Source organism: Sesamum indicum, linkage group LG12 (assembly GCF_026168435.1).
Source record: "Sesamum indicum cultivar Baizhima isolate 11 linkage group LG12, ASM2616843v1, whole genome shotgun sequence".
NCBI lineage: Eukaryota > Viridiplantae > Streptophyta > Magnoliopsida > Lamiales > Pedaliaceae > Sesamum > Sesamum indicum.
Window position 1 is genome coordinate 15,621,549 of NC_142668.1, and position 22,426 is coordinate 15,643,974.

General features: G+C 36.8%; 4 protein-coding genes across 5 annotated transcripts; 3 read left to right on the top strand and 1 right to left on the bottom strand.

Annotated features, from left to right (window-relative positions):
• Positions 1–67: 67 nt before the first annotated feature.
• LOC105175359 (zinc finger MYND domain protein) lies at positions 68–2,586 on the top strand. Of its 2 annotated transcripts, none has more exons than XM_011097784.3 (2): positions 68–148; positions 219–1,664. In XM_011097784.3, exon 2 carries the CDS (start codon positions 395–397, stop codon positions 1,217–1,219), a length of 825 nt encoding a protein of 274 aa, XP_011096086.1. In that variant the 5' UTR covers positions 68–148; positions 219–394; the 3' UTR covers positions 1,220–1,664. The 2 variants fall into 2 exon arrangements, 1 of the variants encoding a protein (XP_011096086.1); XR_016063011.1 differs by adding an exon at positions 2,370–2,586 and having other exon boundaries at positions 107–1,373.
• LOC105175361 (HSP20-like chaperones superfamily protein) lies at positions 2,494–3,150 on the top strand. The gene is made up of 2 exons (XM_011097785.3): positions 2,494–2,639; positions 2,724–3,150. Exons 1-2 carry the CDS (start codon positions 2,495–2,497, stop codon positions 2,993–2,995), a joined length of 417 nt encoding a protein of 138 aa, XP_011096087.1. The 5' UTR covers position 2,494; the 3' UTR covers positions 2,996–3,150.
• Positions 3,151–3,822: 672 nt separating this feature from the next.
• On the bottom strand, positions 3,823–13,937 carry LOC105175362 (binding / calmodulin binding protein). Its single transcript, XM_011097787.2, has 20 exons — positions 12,389–13,937; positions 11,347–11,815; positions 11,146–11,231; positions 10,869–10,982; positions 10,588–10,776; positions 10,302–10,367; positions 10,051–10,101; positions 9,555–9,677; positions 9,358–9,474; positions 8,496–8,603; positions 8,333–8,420; positions 7,593–7,730; positions 6,929–7,084; positions 6,208–6,824; positions 5,937–6,114; positions 5,291–5,853; positions 4,882–5,071; positions 4,485–4,710; positions 4,235–4,390; positions 3,823–4,123 (listed from the first exon to the last, which is right to left on the bottom strand). Exons 1-20 carry the CDS (start codon positions 13,109–13,111, stop codon positions 4,030–4,032), a joined length of 4,452 nt encoding a protein of 1,483 aa, XP_011096089.1. The 5' UTR covers positions 13,112–13,937; the 3' UTR covers positions 3,823–4,029.
• Positions 13,938–18,526: 4,589 nt separating this feature from the next.
• LOC105175363 (derlin-2.2) lies at positions 18,527–21,919 on the top strand. Its single transcript, XM_011097788.3, has 6 exons — positions 18,527–18,925; positions 19,143–19,242; positions 20,085–20,299; positions 20,397–20,480; positions 20,935–20,988; positions 21,448–21,919. The coding sequence occupies exons 1-6, from the start codon at positions 18,827–18,829 to the stop codon at positions 21,631–21,633; spliced, it is 738 nt and encodes a 245-aa protein (XP_011096090.1). The 5' UTR covers positions 18,527–18,826; the 3' UTR covers positions 21,634–21,919.
• Positions 21,920–22,426: the final 507 nt, after the last annotated feature.

Genomic DNA, 22,426 nt, shown 5'->3' on the forward strand with positions numbered 1-22,426 from the left:
TTTATTTGAGCCCAGCCCAATATCGGCTTTTAGTTGGATCCATGAAGCCCAACTTCAAGCTCATCGCTTTGACGAATTTTTGGCCCACTTTGGCCTTCCTCTTTCAGACACCAGAATCCAGAAATGCAAATTCTTCTCCACAAACCTGGTATGAGACTGTCATCCCTTGCCTTCGCATACCAAATATTTTCTTGTTAACCAATGTATCTCTTTTTCAGGAATTTGCTGAAATTTTTTCTTCCACCTTTCAAGTGAAGTTGCATTTTTACTGTTTAAGTTGTGGAGTATAGTTGTGAGCAGTAGTTCAGATTCCACCAGTTCACCCACAGTGTCGATTGTGGCCTTTGTGAGGGTAGTGTTGGATCTGTTTATCGGGGGAGTGTCTAAAATTGAAATGGATGTGCATTTAGAGAACTTGTTCTCTAGATTTCAACAACAGTTCGGGTCTGGTCCTGGACTTGGCCCTGGATCTGGAACATGCCTAATGAAGATAGATGGGATTAGCCCCCCCTTTGTTAAGTCACTATATAAAGCTGCTGCGTCTTTGTATAGAACTGATCCGTGGAGGCGTTTGCGTCCGGCGCATCTTTTTGGTGTTAAGGTGGGAAAGGATTGGGATTGGTATGGTAGGAAACAGCCCTTTCCCTGTATACAGTTCATTGGTGGGGATGGTGGGGATTTGGGAATTTATATGTTCAGGTCTGAAGATGATGCTAAGCAAGCCACAGGCTCTAGGGAGACAATCAAGGTTCCCAATGTTGAGCTTCTGAGAGTGACGTACGAGATGGAGTCTCTGATGTTTCTGTCCAATAAGCGAATGATAAAATCATTAGCATTGGAGAAGTCAGGTGAAGATCGGTTTCCGATTTTTGATATTGTTCGGTGCACGCCGTCTGGTGAGCTTGAGTTCAGAAATCCTAAGATTGAAGAGCTTAGATTTGCATATGCAGTTATGAGGGCGATTGCGTTGGTGCACCCCCTGCTGGAGGAAGATGTTGGGGCAGGCCCCAAGTACTCTAGATTGACATGGTTTCAGCCGTTTATTGAGACTGTTGATGTTCAGTGGTCTGCAGAAATGGCCAAAGGGAACGATCTTGTTGCGGTCACAATCTCACACCCGCCCAACCAAGGGTACGAGGAGAGAAACAGCTCAGCTAGTTCAACCTCCACAAAGTGTTCAGAAGAAGCAATGGATGAGGAGACTTTTTTGATGAAGTGAAAATAAATTAGGCCAGCATTCTAGGACAATGCTCAATGTTGACAAAGATCCTGTTAGTACAAAGTCTTGTTGTGCTTGTCCAGTGAAATTTCACATGGAGAGGGAAATAGAGCTGTTGTTCTTGCTGTCGTTATGGCCCTCCTCCCCTTACAAGGTGAACTTTGTGTTTCATGTATTGATCTACATAATGATGAGCCTGCTTGTTTATGTACTAAAATCGTTCGAGGATTAGACAGTGAAAGCCCATTCTTCTTTCTGGCTACCCCGAGTACTATAACATCAGTTCTCTCTCCATCTTTGCATCATTTGTTTCTCTTGTGACAGTTTAGGCATCGTCTGGAAAATTCATCTTTCATTTAGGAATCAGATGTTGGTATTCAACAGGAAATCATTACTCATAGTCTCATATGTATATTGCCGCAGAAATCGATAAGCTGGAGGTCCAGATCCTGATAGTTTGATGACAATATCCATAGTTTAATTTGATTATAAATATTAGGGTAAATTACAATGGGTTCCCTAAGATTTGCTACAACTACAAGTACTACTTGATATTAATTTTTTAAACAATAAAAAAAATTATTTTTAATTATGACAAATATCAAAGGAGCCCATAATACTTTATTCTAAATATTAACAAAATACTTAATTCCTCTTAAATTCTTTATTTTTTTTATTATAGATCGAATTTCTATATCAATCATCTGGCTATTATAAATACTTAATACAATTAACCAAACAGGGAGAACCCAACTGAAAAAAATTATCAAGATTTGAAGAGTGCTTGAAGTGGTGCTGCGCTGGATTCTTTAAAATACCGTCGACCACAGTTGGAATGGAATGTGTACATTATATGACATTCCATTATATGATTGCCCGCTCTTATTTTTTAGTTATAAAAAGTAAAAATAGCATACTTCCTCCAACAAAGATGTACTCCCCAGCAATTATCATATCACAATAGGGCAAATTGCTTGTAAGTTATGTAATTGGTACCATTTCAAGAAAAGATATGTTGTAATCACGAGAAGATATCTACATTTCTTTCAATTTTAAACTTAGATAGTCAATAATGGCTAGTTTGGATTATTTAATTATATAAGTTGAGGAGCCAATCATATTTCTGATTCTGAGCCAACCACCACCGCAGTTTCCTGCCTATAAATGGATGGAATCAGCTTTCCCTCTCCCAATCCCCTCGTCACAAAATTCAGACCTTTGGCAGCCACAAACAATTCTCACTCTTGAGAGAGGGAAAGGGAAAGGGAAAGCGGAATGGAGGTCCCAGCAGCATTCCATCCCTATTCCGGCAACTTTTTCTTCCCATCCGCTCATCTCCTCCCTTATCATTTCGTCCCCGAAAACTACGTCCACTGGACTCAAACCCCTGAATCCCACATTTACTCTGCTGACATCCCAGGTATTCAAATATCCAAAAAATCATCCCTTAATTCCGTGTTTGGTTCAAACTGTTTTCCTTTCTGAATTTGGGTTTGTGTTGCAGGCGTGCGGAAAGAAGAAATAAGAGTGGAAGTGGAGGATTCAAGATACCTCATCATAAGAACTGAGGCGGCGAATGAGTCCACAGAAGAACCCTACAGGAGCTTCAATAGGAAATTCCGGCTGCCGGGGCAAGTCGATGTTGATGGAATCGCAGCAGAGTATGTCGCCGGAGTCTTGACGGTTACGGTGCCAAGATCCTTCGTCAGAAGGGGATTTTTCATCGATCCTGCTGACATGCCTGACAGGATGCATCATCTTGCAAGAGCTGCTTGATTATAGCATAGTATACTTACATTCTTAGTACTTTGGATGTGTTGAGGTAAGAAGTTCTGTTGTACCAACATTAGGTTCTTGCCTTGTTGGATTGAAATGTACTAAGTTCTTTGAGTTTGATTGTTGGAGAAAAAAAAAAATCTGTATTATATTCATATATACTCTTTATTGGTCCAACTTTAATTTCAAGTTATATGCACAAGAGTAAGATATTTTCCAAGGCCATAAGAGCAAGATCATCATTTCCACAGGGTGTGATTGGAAGCAACAGAAAGTAAACAAATTGTAATGGCTTTGAATGGGCAAACACTTCAAGTCAAGAATCTATTCATTTTCAGTGAACAGCTCTTTACTCATTTCTATTAATAAAAATGTCACCTGGGACTACTTTTGGCTTAACCAAACAAACAGCAATAGGGTGTGATAATATTTATTATTGGCCACTTGACTACAGATTCAGTTGGATTCTGAAAAGATAATTTGGAGGGCGGCGGCCTCATGGGACCAGTACCACTCTTCTCAATTATAAATGGACCTTAATATTACAATATTAATTTGGCACACTTTCACATTTGCCAAATTAATTATTAATCCGCACAACTTGCTCAAATATCTTCCACCCCTCCAAGACTTTCATATCCACGAGAGACACATTATTGGCCCTAATAAAAATTGGATTTTTCTTTAAATTAATGCCAATATTTGGAATCGTTGTTGGGTTTTTTTCTAAGATATGGAAATCATATGAGATTATTGTACTATCATAACAATTTATAATATTTTACTTTTTTGTGTAAGCTAAATTTCATTGAAAAGTAAAAGAAACATCCGCGGAAGAACACAGCTAATATCAGAGGTGTTAAGGAAGAAACAGTCGGAATTGAGTACGATCTCAACTCCTTCAAATTTGGGAATAACTTTACTCTCCTATGGTAGACAGACCAGAATCTGCATGGCAAAACTAATATATATACACACACTAATAAGAAAACTACAAAATAGAAAAACACCTGCAGGCTGGAACTGAGATTGGCTTAGGCATTTGCATTTGCAATGAGTTTGAGGAGCTCAACGACCTCTTTCAGTCTTCTCTCTGCATGTTGTCTTGCCGGCAAGTTCCTTTCTTTCCTGTACTCGTATATTTATCAATGAAAACCATTATATACCATCAGTATAGAGAACATATCATATTAATTGTACAAGGAAAATGCTATGGATGCATTCTTGCTTACTACTGACCTCTTGTCGGTTCTCGCCTTCCTTGCCAATTCTTCCGCAAAGTTGTTTAACCTTTTATATAGAGCTGGTGAACTGCGAACAGCTTTAGCACCGTTTTCGCTTACACATATTTTCTTCAACAGTTCAGAGGCAACGAAGAAACCCTCCTCTTTGTTTCTGGTGAGGGAAATAGAGGCAAAAAACTGAATGTTTGTACTTGTGATCTGATGATCTAGATGTGTTAGTATAGGTTCACAGAATTCCGACATACCGGACAAACTCCAAAAGAATTGTTTCTACACATCCATGACTCTGGACCAATATCTCGGTCAGGTGTGGATAGCGGGCAAGGTTCCTGAGAGTTGAGAGAGCGTGCTTTAGAACTTGTTGATCGGGCATGCTCCTGCTGACAGAGCGAATTAACTTGAGTAAAGTGCCGACAGCTCCAGCAGCAACAAGCTCTTCACAGCATTTCTGTGAAAGTTCTGTGGCCACATCTGTAAAAGACATCCATGTTTTATGCCATCTCTTGCAACTCTTTGATATTTATCAATGCTATACCAACTTCTCAATGTATAAAAGAAATGTCACAATCTCAAAGGTTTTTTTATGCAAACATGATATCAGCTTACTGATTGGAAAGGCATAGACAGGAAATAAATGCTTACCCAAAGTTGCACAGGTGTGTAAAATGCCACTGACACTTCTCATACTCAGAAGTTCTGATAATGCTGCAACAAGCCTGTTTATTAAGCGCCTGCTGTCATCTACATTTGCAGCAGACTTTTCCATTCTCAAGCGCAAGTCGAGCAGCTCGCCTCTTGCATTTTTCCGTGCACGGTAACCTTTCCAGAATGACTGTCGCATTGAAAGTTCAGGAATAGATGAGGATAAATCCTTATTACTGTCTCTAACATATGTTCAAGTAAACCGACGATAAATCAAATTACTGCACATTTCTTACAAAGAAAGGAATAAAGTTAAGTGTCAAGAGAAACGACCACAAAAATATTGGGGGGGTTACCCACATAAGAAGCATTATGAAGCATGCAAAGGTCAAGATTGAAAACAACTCACCTGAATCACAACCACACGCTTTTTTTGTCTCTTGGCCATTTGCCTCACCATCCATCCTCGAAAATGTGATTGGATAACCACTGCCGATGTTGTTTTCACTTTAAGCTGCTTTTCTCTCATAGCCCTTTGCCTCGCCTTCCATCGTCGAAAATGTGATTGGATAACCAGAGCCGAGTTTCTTTTCACTTTAAGCTGCTTTTCTCTCAGAGCCATTTGCCTTGCCTTCCATCCTCGAAAATGTGATTGGATAACCACTGCCGATTTTGTTTTCACTGTAATCTGCTCTTCTCTCATAGCCGTTTGCCTCTGCTTCCATCGTTGAAAATGTGATTGGATAACCAGAGCCGACTTTCTTTTCACTTTAAGCTGCTTTTCTCTCAGAGCCATTTGCCGCGCCTTCCATCCTCGAAAATGTGATTGGATAACCACTGCCGACTTCCTTTTCATTTGAACTTGCAGAACACACCTCCACCATCTTTGCAACTTCACAACAGATTGAACTAGTATCTTCAATTCTAGGCCCTGGATGCCGTGATTTGAGGCCTTGTGGTAGCTGAGAGCTCCTGCATTAGTGCATATTCAGATGATTAGATCTATAACAGCACGAAAATCCAGATACGAAAGACTTCAATAAAAGAAGAATTACCTAGAAGCCTTCTCCTCATATTCGCCCCTCTGACAAAACGTTGGATATCAATTGCAGCATGCCTCTGAGAAATGAATGCCTTGGAACAGCTCATGCGGCGGAAAGCACTTTGGATCTTTGTAGCAGCATCCTTATGGAACAAGAACTCCTTTCTTTGCAGCCACCCACGGCAGAAGCTCTGATACATAACAACAAAATAATATTCTTTTACTTTATCTGTAAAACTTCATACTCTTCAAAAGATATTACCAAATGTTCAGAAAAATTTTACCTGGATCCTAATAAAAAGATCTTTTTCTGTATAAGCTTGTCTTCGAGACAGCCATCCACGGACATGTAATTGAATGATAATCACGGATGCATTTTGCTGTCTCTGAATCTGGAGATCCCTCCTGCTCCTTGAACTCCGGAAACTCCTCTGAATTATTATTGCTGCTCGCTTCTTGCATGCAAAACTCTTTCTCATCAGCCAACCACGATAATGACTCTGGATTTTAGTTGCAGCAGAGTGCTGACAACGTATGGATTTGTTAAGAATGTAATCTCTCCAAGCATGCTGAATTCTGATTGCCGCTAATTTCTGGAGGTCACCCACTATGTCAGCTTGGGCCGTAACTGATCCTTTCTCTTTAAGAGAGACTGCCCTTTCAGCATAAGCAGACTTTGCTATCTGTCCACGGATACAGCTCTGAATGACAGTGGCAGCATTAATGAGATCTGGATTATGCATTTGATTACATATGGTACTTCCTTTGCAGTGCCTCTGAGCAATCCAGGCCCTTGTGGCCTTCTGAATGACTGTGATCGACTTTTTTAAGTTGACAAAGTAATGCCTGTCAACCATAAATGCAAAATACATCCCATACTTCTCCAGGGGAGTCCTCCTAGCTGTAATGTAGCTATAAATCAGACGAGGTAAAAGGAAGAAAAACCAAAAATATGTACCATATTCGTGCAGAGGAAATATGAACAAGCTAATGATCCTATCTTACTCCTTGCCCCAAGCACCTTTACAGATGCTTTCCTCTTTATTGAGAGCCAGGTCAAAACAACGCTTTGCAAAACTAGAGCTGCATTTCTTATTCTCATATAATTTCGGCGTTCCAGTACTCGTCTATAATGGGACTGGATTATCGTTGCAGCATTCTCTGGAACAGCAAGAAACAAATCTGGTTGTCAGGATACCTTGTTCATTGATTAACCCCAACCAAAAAGCAAATGAAAGAGAAAAGAAGGGCATTTGAATTCTCTACTTCCTTATCTTATGAAAGAAGGAAAGGTTTTGTGGTGATGGTACGAGCATGCAAAGCAAGCAGTGATGTGGACAACCAATGCTTCCAGAGCTAATGCAATAACTGAAGAAAAATATGTACAAATTTCTTAGGTTTGCCATGCATAAATAACTTTATACCTAGATCACACTCACCATTTAAGAAAGTAATTAGGCACCATCCAATCGCCTGAAATCTAATTGACATTTTTTCAGAATTTGCAGCAGTTAAATGTTCAATTCAGATTAATCAAGCATTGTTCTCAGAGATTTCATGGACTCAACCAAGTTTGAAGGATCTCCCAACAAAATAAAAAAATAAGAGAACCATCTTCCCCCTGAATTTTTAAATAAACCATAAACCAGCAAAATCTTGTGATATTTACCTCTTTGGATAGACTTGCCCTTTCTGCCAGCTAAGAAGCATTCTGTAGAAACCGCAGGTGGCTTTAGACTGCACTTGCCATTCTCTTTTGCCATGTCTTGCCACCAAGCCATTATAGCCTTAAAACCTCTCGTTGAATCTGCACTAGCAGATATATTTACATGAGCACCAATACATGTTAGAAAAATTTATTGTAGATCATGAAACTCCTACTTGGTAAGGTGTACAAGCAGAAAGTTGAATGACGACCAAGTAGACACTTTCTTATCATGGAATGGATCCATTAGTTGTGAACAAACTTCTCTACGAGGAAGTAATAGAATAGCCACACAAACTTTACAATGAACTCACTGTTCCAAAATCCATTCATTACCACCAAACTTTTCGAGGGAAATTGCGAAAGAATTACCTGACTGATACATTACAAATCACTGTCAAATATACCTTATCTGAATCGACAAAGATGTTGATCGAATAGATATAGCGTTCCATTTGATTCTTAAAGCATAATGTTCACCAGTTTACCACTGCTTGAATCTAATCTTCCTTAAGCAAGAAAACTTTCACCAAGAATGACCGGATTACGGAGCCCATAGAGCCCCACAATTCTAATCAAGTTCTTGAACTGGAATTCATGTTATTAAATGGACAATCCCAGTATGTTATATAATAGTATAAGAAAAAATCACAAGCTACAATCAACTTCAACGTTCCAAAAAGATAACATAAAATAAGTCAGACCTTTATCATTGTTCCACTCTGTACTTGAGCTCCTGCTGTTTGGACCTTGGCAACCAAAACCCAGCATTTTATGAAAATTTAACTTATCCTGTAACAAAACAGAAGTCAAACTTCCAGATGTCAACTTACAACCATACATAAAGCAATATGAGGTGAACATTACCATGTTTCTTTTTACAAGTAGTTGAACTGAGAGAAACACCAAGAGGACCATTACACTCTGTCCATTACATGCACCATTATGTTCCAGTATGTCACTGACCTGTAAAACCTGCATGCAGCAGTCTCATGCACATTATTAGTGCAATAAAATGCCATACTGCAAAGCAATATCCACTTGATCTATACTTTTAAAGATGCTTGGAAAACACATTATCACTGAAAATGAGGGTGCCAAAAAATTCAAGTTGGTAATGCCTTCACTATATAGATTAGGTAGCAGATAACCAAGTCACCTATGAACTGTGCTTGTCCATGCTTTCTTCTTCATGCATGGTAAATGAAGTTGCAAACAAATTGAAGTATCATCTAGTTTAGGTCAATTTACCAAGAAAATTTACTTGATCATACAAAACTGAATTAATCAAATAAATTATTTGTAGACTACAAAATTCAGAAAAGTTGATTGCTTCGAATCACTATTAATTTATTGAACTCATGCTATTAGTAATTGAAAGAGAGGAGAATACATTAGGCTTGCATCTCATCTCTCCTGTCACCTCTTTTTTTATCTCTATTACTATGTTTAGTCCAAAATGTCCTTTTATTTGTCTTTTTGACACAGCATGAATGCCTATATGCCCAGAAATGTGCATCAAAATAAGCAGTAATCTAACACAAGCATTAACGTGTGAGAATCTGATATTATAATAAATATGAACATACTAGCATTAGCTTTGAACTAAGATAATTTTGAGTTCTTTATCCCCCATGCACCAAAATGCTCATGTTGGAACTAGTTTAGGTCTATTTCATGCACCAAAAATTTTAATTTTGATACGCAAATGCCTTGTCAAAATTGTTACCTCCGGAAAGTTCCCTAATAAAGATGTTAATTTTTGGGAAAGTATGTAGTTGTGCACTGCATCCGTATACTCAATTGCTGACATGATGGAAACTTCTCTGTTTGTTCCATCTGGGTCCTGTGAACCGTACTGGAATAAGTTTGAGCCTAATCATATTGCAGACTGGAAAACTGTAGATGAGAAATGTAGGGAATTACCTTAAATGAACATGAACAATCGTGTTCTTTGCGGAAGTAATAGTCAAGCAAGCACCACATGGCCTTTCCATCCAGTAAGGAAGACTGATTTTCGATCTTCAACTCATAAGATTCACAAATTGCCTGAAGGAAGAATGATTCTTCTTTTCAGTTAAAAATGTATTATTTTCCAGGGAAGTGTCTGCATCAGTTCACATGAATGAGCTTATCTCACTAGCTCCTTCTATCTACCCATTTTAAGACAAACCAGTAAAATTCCAGAGTAGCTAATGATTTTTGTTTCTTCATCTCTCAGCAAGCATATTCAGTCTATAATCTATTTTATTTGCCTTTTTGCATTAGCTCATACGAATAATGATCGCATTTTATTTACTTTTTCACCTCATTGTTTGTGTGAACATTTCTTGATTCCGCACTCACTCTCTGTAAAATGTCGAATTTTAACAAACATGACCACAACCTAATAATTACACTATTTGTGTAGTTGGGTAAACACCTGAATCCAACTAAGAAGCAAATCCAAGAGCGTCTGGGTGCTTGAGCTCTCCTGCCAAGCCATGGAGACACAAATAAGACAAGAAACACTGCTAGATATAATATATAAGAAAACACTTATTAGAATACAAGATGAATTTTCAGATACATGAAAGGAATAGGTCAATATTTAAACATGCAAGAGCTTATACCCAAATACACAGATATTCTTTCCCTAAAAGGCAGTAATAATAACAGTATAATTAATCATACCGCAGCAACTCCCCGAATATTTGAAATTTCTTCCAATAGAAGTGTTTTGCTGATTAACAGAGGCAACTGCAAAGACCATAAGTGTTAAATGAGCAGATTCCTTCCTGAAATTGGCAACAAAAGCTACGGTGGCTCATCAGTTCCTTCACATGCAAAAATAGAATCTGACCGAGATATATTTTTACCAATCCAAAACAATGAAATATCTGCTGGTTCTAGTTAAACAATTATGAAATTTTAGACTGAGAAAAATGAGAAGTATGGATGATTAAAAACCAAAACCCACCTGTAGGTGAACAAACGTATTCCAAAGCAAGGAAAGTGTAAGCTCCTTGTCCCCATTAACCACATCTTCTCCAAGAATCTCTGTTCCATCTTCGTCAAGTAATGGTACGCCAGCCTGCTTCAGATATTGTAGTGCAATACCACAATTGACCAGACTCTTCTTCTGAGTGTCAGATGGAACTACTACTTTCTGTCCAAGTCCAACCAAAAAGATCATCAAATCATCAAGACTAAGCAGAAAAAAATAACACAAAATAATAATCAGTTCTCTGTACACCAAACCATAAGAATCGAGGAATCATGTTTCAAGAGTTCAATGGCTCTGCAAAGCCGGACTCCATCTTGGAGATCTTCGAATACATCACTTACTTTGAAGTCATACTCAATCAACGGATTCTGTTGAATAAAAAATAAAATCACTATGATTTTGTGCAACTGATTAAGTGTGCTGCAGGTAAGCAAGAGAATTAGATCCTTCATCTAAAAAGAATGTTGAAAAACAGGTAGGAGTTTCACAATTGACCCTCAGAAGAAAACTTTTACAGGTCAAGTTGCTTACCTGCTGGTAGGTTACTTTATACCCGACAATCACAAGATGCGCTAGAACATTGCCTTCCCCATGCATCACATCGGATGATAAGAAATCTAATTTGAGTTAAGAGAAAAAGTTTAAGCCACATACTGCATACTGGTAAGAAAAATAGTAAACAAGTAGCAAAAAGCACAAATGTATACAGACATGTGAAGAAAATTAAATTACCAAGAATAAGTTGGCGGCTTGATTTAATACTAGATTTCAAGGAGAACAATGGAGGAGATCCGCCATCCAGTCCATCAATACCATATTTAAGGGGAAGACTTGTCTGAGACTTGGCTCTGTCAATTATGATAACAAGCAACAAAAATCTCTTCAATATGACATTCCCCAATTTTTCATAGTAGCCCGGCCGGTATAAACCCTCAACCTGCTTGTTATAAGCATGGGCTTTGGCTAGACCAGTGTGTGAGAGAAACTGCTTTTCAAGAACCATCCTCAAAAATGCATTTTCTTGCTCAGAATTAACATCACCATTTGGCAACAAGGAGTCACCACCCAAGATTATGTATAGACCAATTCTAAGCCAAATGGGGTTATAACACATGAGAATTCTCATGGCTTTCTCCTTCATCCCTACATCACTCACTATGGGACAACTTGCCCTCATTTTTAGCCTTCCTTCATCAATGTTCTGAAAAAAGAAGGAACAAAACAAATTGCAACATGATCACATGAAACTAGCACAATCAATTAAAGCAGGATGCAGAGGAATGCTCAAATACATTGCAAGAAAAGGTGGATTTTAATTACTAAAAAAATCTAAATAAGACATTCCATGTTCTCAAAGACAAAAACTGCCCTCCAAAAGCAAGTTCCAATGTACATTATTTGCTAGGCTGAAAGAGTGTGAATTGAGTTAAAGTTGGATACAAAAAAAATTGGACTTAAAATGAGACCTTTCCTTCTGCATTGCCAGAGATGTAGGTAGAAAATAGCATTATTTAGTTCAAAATTGCAAAATGTAAAGAAAAGAGTTGGTAACTAGATTTGTTGCATTTAGCACCATGAACTTCATGAGTGTAACTGTTTAAGTATGCAACTTTTCAAGAAATCATAAAACCAACTCTAGACATACCTATCACTTTTTCATGATGAACATATTAAAATATGTCAAGGTTTGAAAAAACAAGTGATTTTGTCAAATGCAGCTATGAGAACTACCAAAAAGAAAAACTCAAAACATCCATAGCATGGAAAATCAAACCTTTGTTACTTGAGCCAAGGCTTCAAAAATTTCTTTGCAACTACCAAGGCTCAAGTACATTCTCATTCTCTCCTTCAAATCCTCAAAACTACATATCTCCTGCAATGAAGTCTTCAATCCCGAAAATGTGGAACCCGAGAACCCATCCTGTCCCACTTCATCACTCCCCTCCCCTCTCCATGACAAGTCCCTCTGTCTCTTCGGGCATCTCCATAGCCCATCAAACCCCACCCCACCCCCAGGTCCACTCTCCCTCTTCCCATTACTCAACAACACTTCTCTCGCCCCTCCACCTAAACTCAAATCGGAACCATCACTTTCTCCAATGAACTTTGCTGGATCACAACCACATGAACTAGGGTTTTCGAACAAAAAGTTGAGCCACACGGTGAGCGACCTCGCAAGTGACTTGAGTGATTTTTCTTTCTCATGCTGAGCCTTCCGTGCAGATTTAGATTGTTCAAGCTCAAAGGCCTTTAATCTACGGGCAGCTTTCGATTTCAAAGCTGAGGATTTGAATGCTCGGCGTGAAGAGGACAATGGGGTGTTCTTGGAGGCGGTGAAGAACTGCGGAGAAGCCTGTAAACATGGAGTTGATGAGGGATGTCTGGGGGTTTTGAAATTCGAAATGTCCCTGAAGATTGATGAAGATGATGATGGAGGGTTTGGCAAAGGCGAAGGCGGACAAGAAACTAAATTAGGTTTCCGTTTTCTTGATTCCATACTCCCAAAATCTTGAAGTTCTTCTTGGTTTCTTGAATCTTGTTGCTGGAGCGTTTTCCTGAGGGGTGTCTGAAAGGGGAAAGGCGGTGAATATTTGAAAATTTTACCGTTTTAGGTTTGAATTTAAATGCGGACAGAGTAGAGCGCTCGGAAGGTGAGGAGATGACGGAATTGCCCTTGATGGGTGCTTTCCCTTTATATGCTTCTTTTCTTGCTTTATAATTTGGTTGGTTCCATACCCCTGAGGCTGAATGTCTTTGGGAACGGGGAAATTTTTAATTTCGTCCATAAACCTTTAGTTCATTGCCAAAATCGTCCCTCATGATTTAGATTTAATCAATTTCATCCTCCTTCCTATTTCTTTTCTAACATCAAAACATACTTACACACAAGATTAAGGCAGCAAAGTAATTGCTTGCTTGTCAGAAAATTCACATTCCAATCCAATCCCATCTCACCTGAGAAAAACGCATTTCTCATCTGGAAAAATGGTGAGACAAATGTTCCCATCTCTCTTCATCTTCCCTAAATCAGTTGTCCAAAAGTTTATCTCCAAAACATCTCTCGTTTCCACAGTAACAGCACTATTTGGGCTGTGAAATACGCCTCTGCCACCTCCTCCTCTCATCGCCCAGACACCACGGACTTTCTCTCTCTCTTGGGGCATCTCCGTTTTGCTGTTCGCGCTGAAAAATTAGCTTTGAGGGAGTGGGCGGGGGAGTGCCGACTGACGAGGACGAGAGAAGTGAGCAGTGTTGGCTGCAGAAATAGAGGTAGCAATGGCAGTGATAAAAGAGGATAGAGGGGGAAAGGAAAAGACAGATGGGAGGGGTAAAAAAAGAGAAGATGGTAATTGTGAAGGTGAAAAAAGACAAAAATAAAGAAAAAGGGCAAAAGGGAAAAGTAAAACGAAACATAAAAAATAAAAACTATTAAAGTGGAAAGTCTATGATGTTGTGTATGGAGTACAAATTTCTTTTGTAAAATTTAGATTTGATTAACTGTGCGGTAATTATTAAACACGTGTATATATTTAATATTTTTACAATATTAGTAATTATTAATTTTGCAAGGTGAAAACTAATAATAATATTACTAGGTTACAAAAAAAATACAATATTGAACGATAAATGGATTGGAGAACAAATCTTTTGATATTAAAAAATAATACATTTTATCAACCAAACCAAGTTTATCTCATTTTTTTTTCTCACTAAGATAAGATAAAATGAAAACACAACTTTGTTTCGTTTCATTTTTAGTCCATCTCTGAAATGATTCGAAACATGCTCAATATTTATCCTCGTACAAAAACACTATATTTTGATGTTTTTCTCTTACGTACATATATATAGGCAAAAATTTAAGAAATCTTAAATTAGGCAAATTTATAAAATTAGTCCAGTATATATGAGGGTGACAAAATTGATCATGTAACTGTGAAACTTGTAATTTTGGTCATTTTGAAATTTATAAAATCAAATTGGGATTAAGGGTTTCAGTGTCCAAATAAATCTTACTTACACAGTTAGCATCATATATGAATATTGATATAACGATGTTAAATTAAAATAGTTTTCATTTAATAAGTATTTAATGAATTATAATTTAGTAATAATTTTTAATTTATGATTTTAAATTATACTGAATTTTTATTATTAATTAACAAAACATAAAAGTAAAAAAAAAAAAAGAAAAATAAACCTCGCCCCTTTCTGCCGCCCAACCCCGTAGCTTCACCACCCTTAGCCGCCGCCTAGTTTCTTCCTTCTCCCGCCTCCCTTCATCGTAGCCCTCAATCTCGCCCTTGCCTCCACCAGCTTTGCTCCTCTCGTTCACAACCGACCCATTGCCTTCTCTACCACCAACCCTAAACTTGTAATTGTTTTCTTTCTCTTCTCGATTCGTTTCGGTCCTTCCTACCGACCATTTGAGACCACCACCAATCGACTCCCTATCATCCGGCCAGTCAATTGCGCCCAAACCCATCAATTTCCGGTCACTATCCAGCTAGTTCTCTCTGTTTTCATTTCTTCAATTTTTCTCTCCAACGTCCACTGTTTTTCCACCGCCAACGATTATCTATTTAGCGAACCACCACCCCTGTGTTCGCCTCCCCATGATGCACACTTCCCTCCCATCATTTTTATATTAGCGACACTGTCCACATTATGCCCTCCTCATCGACTTTCTCAATTTCTTCTTTACATGTGGCTCGTTTCCTGCCTACTAGGACAACTTAGCATCCATGTAAGATGACACGTATTTAAGTTGAGTCCATTTGGCAGCCAACAATTTGTCTGGTTTTAATTTGGCAATTTTTGGTCGAAAGGAATAAAATTGTCATTAAATTAAAACTTACAAGACTAAAATTGTTAATCCAGTACTTACAGGACTAATTTTATCAACCCCTAAATGTAGGACCAATTTTGCCTTTTAAATCATCTCTAAAAATAAATCCAAATATACACACTATTTTTAATACATACTTATTTATCATTTTTTTTTATCTTTATAAAGTACAAAAAACACTAAAAAAAAAAAAAGAATCAAAACACTGTAAAACAATGACAACATAAATAGTTCATGTATCAGTTTGAGCACTATTTACAATAAATGTAAATATTTTAAATTTATTTGCATAATTCTAAATTCAAATGAACAATTTCAATGGAACTATTTTATTAAAAAGCCACTATTTCAAATTTTCTTAATACGAATTATTTAAAATAATTTCTCTGTTTTTTAATCATAAAATTTCATTTATGAATCAAATAATGATAGTTGCATTCCCAAGTACAAAATTTAATACATTTTCGTTTTTCCGTTAGCAAAAATGTATACCAGAGGGAAGCCACTCTTTATCAGAGCCAGGTTTCGATCCTGGGACCTGTGGGTTATGGGCCCACCACGCTTCCGCTGCGCCACTCTGATCTGTTGATGTTATTCCCTTTATTTTCTATTATGAAAGCAAATAACATTAGGGGTGGCAAATGGACAAATTGGGTCAGATTTGTGTTGGGTCTAAGATGAACGGGTTCAAAATGGATCGGGTATAAATTATTTCATTAATTTTATTTAAAAATTTCACACAATGAAAAAAAAAGGGATAATATTTGAACTATTGAAAAATATAATTTACTACTTGTAATTTAATCCACCTAAACTTGTATCAAATGTCATTTTTGTCTAATGTACATTAAGATTTATTTACTAAATCATAAAGTAAAAAAATCTACTAAATATTAAAAAAATACTATATTTTATAATTCATACTCATCTTGAATGAACACCAAGCTGTGCAATTAAATTTTTCTATATTCGTTGAGAGACAATTTTTATGTGTGTTGATCGAAAGAGGGTAGTGTGTGTGAGAGACGTATATATAAGAGTGTGTGTATGAAGAAAGAGGAATTGTGAGAGTGTTCTTTTCTTTTTTTTTTTTGTGTGTGTGTGTATGGAGAAAGAGAGTTTTATATGTGAGAGAAATGTGAGAATGTGTGTTTGAAGAAAAGTAGTTGTGAGCGAATTTATTTGTAAAAGAGAGATACGAGAGAGTGTCTGTATATGAGGAAATAGAAAATTATGCATAATGTTTGATTTCAATTTTACTTCATCTCCGGGATGGGCTAAAACATGGACAATGTTTGCCTTGATTTATTTTGAAAGTTTTGGTGGTGTTTTGAGATGTTTTGCAACAGTGCTTCATTTGTTTTTTGTCGAAATAAGTTTACACTAATTATAGGCCCTACAACTAAAAATATTATATATACTCATACATATATATAAATATATATAAAAGAGACATGATTTGACAATGAACAGTAGTTTTTGTCTCATACTAAACAACATCAAACATACCATACTTATTTTATATTATCTTCAAAAATAAATCCAAACATACACACTATCTCTAACACATATTTATTTATCTTTATTTTTCTCTCTCTATTTCCACAAAACACATCAAAACAAATTAAAAATGAAACCAAACATAACAATGGTTTCTTTTATTTTTTTGTTGTTTTAATTTATCGTTTAACCCATTAAGAATATTCAACTCATATACAATCCATACAAAATATAATTTTATTTAATTTCAACCTATATCAGTTCATTTTATATAACCAACCCAAATTAGATGGATTGAGCTGAACCCACGTTTTAACCCGTGTTGCCACCCCTAATAAAAACCACACTCAAACAACATTTTAAAAATCCATTTGAGTAGAATACTTACGAAATATATATACATATATGTATATTTTTTTACAAGAGCATTTTTTTTTTAAATATTGATCTGTCAATTTTGATTTTATCATTATTTTTATTTGAATTTCCACTTTTCTCTATATTATTTTCTTTTGCAATCTTCAACTCTTACACATTATTTCCCTCACAAACATTTATTTTTCTATGAACTGATTATTTGTAATAACTTATTATTCATGCACTAAATTGTTTTCTCATTTATAAAGTATTGAATACAAATAATAAAAACACAAAATTAATTAATTACTTTTTTGTTTTTAATATTAATGCATGTTGATGGGATCCGATCTCCAGAGGTCGGCTATTGTCTTAACGTTGGGCTTGAGATTCGGATAACGAGATTGGGTCTTGCATAGAGAAACACATGTTGGATTTGACCCGTCATGAGTACTCCGACGCTCAAATTAGATCATTTATATGAAATAAGTCATATATCAAAGTGAAAAGTAGATTTGTGCTTAGGGATTAATTATCTCGGCCCTCTACCGAAGTGTTTATATTTAGGTTCAGTTGTACGGACAATGTTGGGCTACCAAGACGATGTTGCTGCGTGTCTTTCATCCCTTATGTTCTATTAACCTACGTACCCGATAGTTTACCTGGGCCTTTACTTTTGTAGGTTCATATCACCCCCAAAATATTTTAGACTTGATTTAATATGTTAGACCTTACTTATTTTATCCACGTCACTAACGAAAAAAGTGTACAACATCCCATATTATTGAAGAACATCATTAAGATATTCTTAAATTTTTATCAATGATTTTTTTTTTAAAATTTTAATGTTATTTTATGAAATATTTTTAATATATGTAATTTTATTTAATTAAAATATATTTCTCATATAACTTTATTTTTTAATATTTTAAATCTACTTAATTAGAATACATTTTAAAAAACAATAATTAATTCTTCAACAATTTTAATTAGTTGTGCACCCTCATTAGTATATAAAACAATAAAATGTGATTTTCACACATTAACACGCTCTAGACATCACCGCCCCGGGGATATGCATATCATTGGTCAAACCTCGTCGATCGAGCATCCTATTGGCCCGTGCACCACACTCCAAAACCAATGCGTGTGTTCGAAAATCCCTATTCAAGCAAGGTATAAAGTAACAGCTATGCTGTCATTTCATAGCAATAGAGAAAGAAACGAAAAAGGCAGCATACAGAAGAAAAATTACCCTCTTACATTTTGTTTGTAATCATCTGCACATACACATCACCTGTGTGTATGTATACGTGCACACACACACACACACACATATATATATTATACGATTCTTAAGATTTCAATTCCAGCTACCTGAAAGGCCATTCTGATATTTGTGGGATTTTTATCTGTTCTTTGCTATTGCGGGTATTTTATCTTTCCTTATTTTCGCGGGGAAAATCGGGCTAGGGTTTCCTTGATTGGTAATTCGGAGGAAATAGAATGGCACAAGCAGTGGAAGAATGGTACAAGCAGATGCCGATCATCACGCGTTCGTATCTCACCGCCGCCATTGTAACCACAATCGGCTGCTCTCTCGATGTGATTCTTTGTTCCTTTCCCTCTTGATTAATTTTGTGTTTTTGTGTGCGCAGTAGTTTATTTTCTTGTATTCAAGTGCGCGTGAATTCTTTTTGAGCTAACCAGAAATAGAGTTATTGTTTGTTTTTGGAGAAAGTGAAATTGATATTTTGCTTATTGGTTATTTTTTGGGAGGCACTTGTCTGAGTGGTGTTTTATTTTTTTTGGCGATTTGCAGATAATATCTCCGTATGATTTGTACTTGAACCCGAGGCTTGTGGTCAAGCATTACCAAGTCTGGCGCATCATTACCAATTTCCTGTATTTCCGCCAGATGGGTAACTATCTATCCTTCAAAGCTGCGGTGTACCTTTGATTCTTTGGTTAATAGAATATATTTTGCTCTGGTCAAACTGATAAACTCATCACGGGCTACTGATTTAATCCAGTCTCAAGGATAGGATTGTTCACCCTGAGATATAGATAATGGTGTACTTGTACTCTAGCATAAACCGATTAATTTCCGTTTCATGAAGCAGTCCAGGAGTGCATTTGCTGTTTCATTCTTCATTTGAAGACTTAATTGAAAGCACATGCGGTATATTTTGAGGGAGGGGGTGGTGGTGGTTAAGGAGCTGATTATGTTGATATGCAAATTGAAATGCGGTTAGATTTCTTGTATGTATCGCTATATGTCCATTGCATTTATCGGGTAATATTATGTGAATGCATGGGTGTCATGACTATGAGCCTTTATGGCACCATAGGATTTTTCGTTAGCACTCCCGTCTCCCAGTGTGTATTGTACTTATTTGCTCTCAACAAAGAAATAATAGAGGATATGTCTTGGGGGAAATGTAGCCTGCTCTCGAGCATCTGTCAATGGTTCAATAATGCAAACCACTTATTTTCTCTGTAGCACAGGTAGTACCATATGCAATAGACTGCATTAATACATTGTATTTATTGATGTAGTGCATGTGATTGCTAATGCATGATAATTTGACTTTAATTAATTCAGGCTTCTTTGGCTTTATGTCTAGTTGATTTGGTAGTAATTAAGTGTTAAGATTCTGTCATAAGAATATAACTGATCAGTATGGAGGAAATTAGGCTATAATGTGATGGTAAAGTTATAGATCAATCCTTTCATTAATGCAGTTTAATCTGTTCTTCACAGATTTGGACTTCTTGTTCCATATGTTCTTTCTTGCTCGATACTGCAAGCTTCTAGAAGAGAACTCCTTTCGGGGGAGGACTGCAGATTTCTTCTACATGCTGTTGTTTGGCGCCACTGTTTTGACTGGCATTGTACTTCTTGGGGGGATGATTCCTTATGTATCTGAGTCATTTGCAAAGATTATATTCCTTAGCAATTCACTCACATTTATGATGGTTAGTTTACATGTAATTTGTCTGACTTGTGGTTTTAACATTTTGCCATAAAGTTGTCCTACATTTCTTTCTTCTATTTCCCTGTATTACTCTACAGGTATATGTGTGGAGCAAGCAAAACCCATTCATTCACATGAGCTTTCTGGGTCTTTTTACTTTCACAGCAGCGTATTTGCCATGGGTTAGTGACTTTCTAGTTATCATCCAGCTTTTTTTGTGTTGCCATGTTCTCATGTGGTCATGCCCCTTTATGATATTCTCTTGATTTCTTTTTCTTTTTTTTAAAAATTATTTAAATTATTTTCTTCACATGTGTTGGCATATTGAGAGTCTCCAATTATATCCAGTTGCTTAGGTTTTACATTGTGAACTGGGGAAAAGAACATTTATCATGGTGATATAGACTTTCTTAAAATCTTAGCTGATGTCTTTTGGGCATTCATCCCATAAAGTAGCTGTATCTTCAGAGTAATATGAACTCCATTCTATGAGATGCATACAAATATCATTTGCTTGAAGCAGAGTATTTAATCTGACAAGTAATGTGCTTAATTTAGCAATATTGATATTTAGGGTTTGTGTACATACATCTGATGGTGATGCGTGCTTCATTGGATTATTTCCTTTCTCCTCAGGTTCTTCTTGGTTTCTCTGTTCTTGTTGGTGCTAGTGCCTGGGTGGATCTTCTGGTATGTCCTACTGATTGATCTATTTTCCTCCTGAGTCCTGATATTAGCCAACTTCTTGGTAGTAGGGGATATATATATAGATATATATATATAGTTTTTCTGTTTTCTGGGAACTATAAAAGATGGTAGTATTCTGGTTTGTCATTGTCTGAGCTGTATTAGTTATTTTGAGATGGGTTCTCCATGGTTTAGTTGTGTCTGGAAGGCTTATTTACCTTGGGTGATAATATCCTTTTCCTTTACAGATTATTGGTTTATAGGGCTTGGGAAGGGCACTGTACCTCCTTTGGTTTATAATCATTTCATTCTTTTCTACGGATAGTTTATATCACTTTATAGATTCAAGAAACCTGGAGCATTGTGTGGACGCTTGTATTACCTTATACATCTTCTCCGTAACTTTTCTATTAACTGCAAGCTATTTGTGTTTATTTACTGAAAACCATTTATTTGGTTCAGGGAATGATAGCTGGTCATGCCTACTATTTTCTTGAAGATGTGTACCCACGGATGACAGGTCGGAGACCCCTGAGAACTCCAGCTTTTATTAGATCATTATTTGCAGATGAGCCCGTAGTGGTTGCCAGGCCTGCAAATATCAGATTTGCTGCTCCACCAGCAGCAGATGATGTTCAACGAAACTGATCGGGCAAGGGGTGGAACTTGTGAATGTTGAGCATTGGTTCAACTTCTGAGAGAAGCTGTTGAGAACCCCTCAGTAGCTTCGTGGCATTAATGTTGCTGTAGCTTTATCTTCACTCTTAGATGTCCAGTTTTAACCCCGACTGTACAAAGATGCATCCTCATTGCGAAGTTTTGCCTGATACTTTGCTTTTGCTGTATTTATACTGATTTAGGCTTTTCTGGTACACACAATCATAGTAACGCCCTTGAAGATAACTGCTTATGACATCACATTTGCATGCGTTCAGTTCTGATGCTTTTTGTTTTTTAACATAGTTTTCGTGTAATTGGACATCTCCCTTTCCTACGACATATATTTCTTCTGGTGGGAAAGAGTGGTATCATGCCAATATCTAGATGCAATTTTGGTCTTTGAAAAGTCGTAATAGAAGAAGGGAAGAGCAGTAAGAGACTGAGCTAACTGATGGGAGCCCACATATTATATCAGGGTTTCAAGATACGAGAATGTTGGAGATACTGCGTGGAAATGTAGAAGAAGCTATAAAGATAGAATGCCTTCAATCTTACTTTACCAGAAATGTTATTTTGATCTGAATTATACTGTCTAGAAAACGTAAAAATATGAATGAAACTTGAGTGTGGAATTCAATGCAATCTAATAAATGTCCGTATGGCATATTTTTTTTTTTTGGGTGAATTGTAAGTTTTCATTCATCCAATAATATTTACAAGGTACTCCGGGCATATCCGGAGAGATACAAAAGGACCCACACTAAAGTTTAAAGAGCAATTA